General features: G+C 32.5%; 1 protein-coding gene across 1 annotated transcript; it reads right to left on the minus strand.

The window, feature by feature from the left end:
- Window positions 1-573: 573 nt before the first annotated feature.
- On the minus strand, window positions 574-5363 carry LOC127126802 (uncharacterized). The gene is made up of 3 exons (XM_051055800.1): window positions 4629-5363; window positions 2154-2370; window positions 574-1538 (listed from the first exon to the last, which is right to left on the minus strand). Exons 1-3 carry the CDS (start codon window positions 4893-4895, stop codon window positions 1042-1044), a joined length of 981 nt encoding a protein of 326 aa, XP_050911757.1. The 5' UTR covers window positions 4896-5363; the 3' UTR covers window positions 574-1041.
- Window positions 5364-5704: the final 341 nt, after the last annotated feature.

Raw genomic sequence — 5704 nt, forward strand, 5'->3', positions numbered from 1 at the left:
GGACCAAAATCCCCCGAAGTTAAAATTCAGAACTAAAATGTATATTAAACCTATTTTTAATCGAACAATTTCAGAGTTACCAATAGCTATAACAGAGAGCAAAGAACCACTATCTATCTAACCCCAAAGATTTGGAATATTCTATAGGACAAACTTCGAAAAATTTATAATTAGGCAGAGGAAGAATTATATCTTCTCTGAAAAACTTTGCGCTGGAATTACAGGAGTTTATCTTCTATAATATTTTCTTTTTCAATCAATAATACAATTCATTCTCTCTTAATTCCAGGTTCCTATAAGAAATAACCCTAAATGAGTATTATACTTGGCACCAAAAGATTTTGCTTGTTGAAGTTTTATTACCATATGGGAGCAATTTATTGCATTGAGCAATAGAATGTCCAATAACCTGCCAAATATCTTATAGAATCAAAAATTAAAAGCGTATATTACATTAACTAAAAAGCTCAATTGAGCTTCAAGATAGAAATATAAAAAAATTGAAAGTAAGTTTTAAATTAACATTCAAGCAATAAAAGTTCAAAAGCTACGTTACATGTAACAAAATAAACAAGTTTCAAACTTTTGCTCTATTATTTTTTCATGACCAAAACAGACATTACCAAAGTTCTCAAAACAGAAAGGAAATTACAAATACTTCAGCTCATCAATCAAAATTAATCATGAAAATATTTATAGAAAAAATTAGAGCACAACATATATCAAAATTTCCAAGTCCCAACAAAAATACGAGGCAAGGAAGTTATCAGGTAGAGTACAGATACCCAGTACTGTACTGTGTGACACCGCTGCTACATAAAAGCTCATAAACTCAAATCTTTGGGTACCGAAAAACTTCAAGATGCATAAGTGTCAAATAAATGATGCATATAGAAAATCGCCTTATTGCTGTTGCTAAGGCTTCTTTATTAGGTAGCTAGGAGAAGGTTTAGCTGAAGGAATAAAAAGCCGCAAAATTCTGTATTTAATATTTATTCATTCACTCTTATGAGAACTTCAGAACCAAAATCTGTACATAAGTCAAAGAGGCCGGAGTAACGTTTGCCTCCATCTGTCAGGTTTCATCCTCCAGTTACTTTCAATGTTACGAGCCTTTAACACTCGCTCTACTTCTATTCCTGCCTGAAGACAAGATTGCAGCTTCTTCAAATGTCCACGGCATTGCTTGTGGTCGAAGCATTCGCCGTCTTTGCTAATATTAATGCTGCTGTCTGAATGAATGATTCTTTCATAGGGCGATAGCCACTTGGATTTTAAATATGTTAAAGATCTCCATGGAGGAAAATGCATAGAATTTTGTTGCAAAGAAGATCTAGTAGCTTCCTCCATTATTCCGAGAAACTGTTTCAGCCTAGTAAGGGAACCCACGTAAACAGACGGAAGCGAATTCAGTATCCTGTCATAGGAATCAACAGCTCTAGCTATTTCAAAGTGGCTTCGGAAATCGATATCAATAATCAAGCGCTCTGATTTTCCAGAGTTATTCTCGACCAGCACATCAATATATTCGTGATCACCTGTGCAACATGTTTACACACATACATTAGCTGAAAACAAAAGCTGATAATAAGATAATAAACGAGCAATAGATTTGATACTAAAAGTAACATTGTGTTAGTTTGGATAAACAAGCACCTGTGAAATGAGACATATTTAAAAATGTATTATGTCTAATCATTTATGAGCTGCAATAATTTTGGTCCAGAGTATTGAATTTATGAACTATATATAGCAGCATCACACAGTACAGTTTAAATTGAAATTCTAAGATTTAATATAAACACAGTTTCTCATATAAGTTGAAATTCAATCCTGCATCTCAGTTTGTTTGATCCTCTCTAATTTAGCATCTCCATAAACATATGTATAAGCTTATAAGAACTTCTTTGCAAGAGAATAATCATAAACTTAAAATAACTACTTAATTGAGAAGCTCTCGTAAAAAATTATAATCCAAACTAGACCTATTTCCAAGAAAGTATGTCATTTCACTCTTTTTACATTATAAAAAAAAATCGATGCAGATAACAGTTTTATATTTAGCACTGCATGCAAACCAATGGGGCAGCTTGATGAAAGTGTAAGTCCATGAAGCAAAAGTAGAATCAATCACATAATTATAATTGGCATACCTCCAGGAATTATGCCAACACGCTGCCATTTAGATGTACAAACACTGGCATCATAGCCAGAAAGTCTCATCAACTTTGCCAAATAAAATCTGATACAGCTTGCATAACATGGACCAGAATTCACCATTTCTAGGTTGGTATCCTTCATTGACCGTATTAGAGAATGAACAACTGGGATCAAGTCGCTCTCATGTTGAGTCACCGATCGCTTACAGATCTGCATCATAAAACATCAAAGATGGTCAGGAAGTTGTTAAAAAAATCATTCATAAAAAGTTCAAGTTAGTAGGAAATCATTTATTTGTGCAATTATCGACAGAAAGCAAAATCTCCTTCTACTTTTTGTATCTTATTTGCTGTAAAACCCAAGTCTTGAGTTCAAATAATTGAGAAAGGAGTAGAAACTGCTTCCAGTCATGCTCCTAAAAACGGAAGATTATGTGTTGAATTTCTCAATCAAACCCATTACTAAAATCAAAATAAGGAAAAGGAATTGTAAAGAACAACATTCGCAAACTGAAACATTCCATACAATCTATACAGACAACCACTACTTGTAAATTAAGTAAAGGATACAACCATCAACATCAACATCAACGTTTAATGTAATACAAACTAACACAATAGACCAAGGCCATGTTTGAATAAATAGATTAATTAGGTGTCTATAGTATAAGTGTTTATCTTATAAGTGCATGTGTATAAGCTATTTCAATAACAAAAGATAAAATAGAATCAAGTTGTTTTCATGTAGGCTTGTCTTCATAAGCTATCATGAAGCACTTATATAAATAAGCTAAAAAACAGCATTCGGACATGTCATAAGTTGTTCCCATAAGTTTTTTCAAACAGTCTCACAAGTGCTTATATCAATAGATAAGCTCAAATAAGTAAAGCCAAATAGGCACCAGATGAACACGGAAACAACTTAAGGTGGCTTTGTAGACTTCACAAACAATTTACAGCCAACTAAGACAAATCTGAAACTATCTACAAACAAGTACATAACCCTAGAGGGTTAGCTTGGTAGTTAAGGATATTTGTGTATACCCTCGTTTAATACATGGTTCAATCCACGGGCTAAAACCATTGGAGTTATGACAAAAGTAGGAGGAGGAAGAGTAGTTAGGATTAGGAAAGCTAGATCAAGTAATTAGAGGAGTGAGAGAAATTGGTTAGTTAAAGACTATTGTAAAAAGGATCCCTTGGAGGAGAATCCAGTCTCCTATTCTTACTGTTCAATAATCTTGTTCATTTCTTTTGATTTTTTCTATCAATTTCCCACTTCTCTTCCATACTTGAGATTGTAACAGCAGAGACTCAGCCTCAGACAACATAAAAGATGACTTGAGAACCTTGAAAATAAATCTTTCATATGTTAGTAAACATATTGGAATGCAGAGACAGTACGGTACAACCAAACTGACAACAAACATATGGTTAAAAATATATCGTTTCAATTTCAAACTACAAAATGACACCATAAAGAAAACTTAGATTACGAAAAGAAAACATGAACTATACAAACAACATGAAACGTTAACAGTGTTATTAAATAGCAGCTATAGCATAGTAGAATCTTAATTATCACTATTGTTCTGCAATACTCTGTTTAGTACAAAGTGTAGTCAAAGCTCAAGCGACATTATAGCACTATAAACAAATCCCTATTTTTCTGTGACCCGTGATAGAAAACAGTGAGCCTCCGTTGGTTACATGTTTCATTTATGTTTTCTTGCGTCCCAAAGCAAGCCTTTGTTCGTTACGTGTTTCATTTATGTTTTCTTGCGTTCCAAAACAAGTTGCCGCAAAAGCTACAACTTCAAGCTTCAACTCAAAGTGCGTCTACATGCCACCCAACGCAATTCCAAAAACACAATAAATATTAAGGAGAACAACCAAAATTATGTTGCTGAACTACAATATCTAAATTTTGCAATCAATTCCTTTATTAAGGAGAACAACCAAAATTATGTTGCTGAGCTACAATATCTAAATTTTGCAATCAATTCTTTATTAAGGAGAACAACCAAAATTATGTTGCTGAGCTACAATATCTAAATTTTGCAATCAATTCTTTATTAGAGGCAAAAGAGAATGAGGAAAGCAACTTGATCAATATGAAGCACAGATATCAGAAACACGACACTGGTGTCAGTTTCGGACAACGACACTGATACGACACACCTTCGTACAGAAGTTTATATACATCTATAGAAATTAGAATCTATAGCACATATATGAATTTTTATTCTCCCAAATTGATATAAAAAAGATTTTGCTTCCAAAACTAAGCCAAAATACGGAACCATAAAATTAAGCAAAACATAAACAAAGAGTATCTAAAGAGATACTCCACCACACAACCTATATAGAAACTTCTAAATTCAATCTTAAAATCCATTCAAACTAATTAATTAAACTTAACAAAGAACAAATAATCCAAAAATTGATAACAATCAAAATCATAATTACCTGAATCTTTTCAGCAAGGTGAGCAAAATCAGAGAGAGAAGAATCGCTATCACTGCTACACCAAGACTCAGCACCAAAGCTTCCTGCATTCTCTATGAAATCGTTAACCATATGCGCCAAATCATGTTCGCTTTCAAGGCTGAATTTCCCGATCGGACAACCGGCGGAGCCAACGCTGACCCAAAAATCACCATCCGCCGCAACACAAACACTAACATCAATTCCGTCAACCTCAACGACGTCGTTTTCACCGCACCATTTCCTCATTTTTTTCTTATCAACAAAAAAAATCAACACCACAGCTACAAAATCAAAGTTCACGAATTCCTCTGTACGAAATGATTAATCCGATTGAAAACGAAATCCAATTCGCTCAATAGGATCAAAATTTCGAAAAACAAAAGTATTAATTGAACAATTGAAGAAAAAAAATGCAATGATTCAATTTAATTTTAATTATTTTTGTGTATAGAAATTAATGAATTAAGTAATGAGATTTATTATGAATTTTATGTATTGGATAAGAATTGAGAATTGAGAATTTGAAAACCGAAATTTTGGCCTTCAGTTCTAGAATGAAGAACAATGGCAAATGAAAAAATGATTTAGTTTACAAATGAAAAGACCAAAGAATAGAAGTCCGTTTCATTGGGGAAGGTGACCATATAAAAGTTGTATGGAAAGGAAATGACAAAATTACCCTTTGAAAATGGATTAGTTAGGTTTCGTGGCTTTATTCGTTGGCGTGTTAAATGTAAAAGAACAGGGAGGTGATTAAGAGAAAGAATATAGCTCGTTGTCTGGTTGAAATACATTATTCAATTTGACCTTATTAAGAGGATAAGCTTAACGGACAAGGATAATAGTGTATCAATAATATCAGTGTAATTGAACTGTATTAAAGAGATAAACTCGAGATTAATTCACGATTATTATAAATAAATTTATTTATTTTAATATATTTGATAATTAATGTATCTGGTTCATATATAATCTTGATATATTAACTATCAAATATACTAAAAAAAATCAAATTTATTTATAATAATAACCATATGGATTAGTTATTTACATAT

The sequence above is a fragment of the Lathyrus oleraceus genome, chromosome 3 (assembly GCF_024323335.1).
Source record: "Lathyrus oleraceus cultivar Zhongwan6 chromosome 3, CAAS_Psat_ZW6_1.0, whole genome shotgun sequence".
Taxonomy (NCBI): Eukaryota; Viridiplantae; Streptophyta; class Magnoliopsida; order Fabales; family Fabaceae; genus Lathyrus; species Lathyrus oleraceus.

What these genes read in the sequence shown, in the direction of transcription:
- LOC127126802 (XM_051055800.1), bottom strand. Translation starts at nt 4,895, where the DNA reads ATGAGGAAATGGTGCGGTGAAAACGACGTCGTTGAGGTTGACGGAATT. An exon ending in ACCTTGCTGAAAAGATTCAG is followed by an intron (nt 2,371 to 4,628) that starts GTAATTATGATT and finishes TTTATGATGCAG; the next exon opens with ATCTGTAAGCGATCGGTGAC. An exon ending in TGTTGGCATAATTCCTGGAG is followed by an intron (nt 1,539 to 2,153) that starts GTATGCCAATTA and finishes CATGTTGCACAG; the next exon opens with GTGATCACGAATATATTGAT.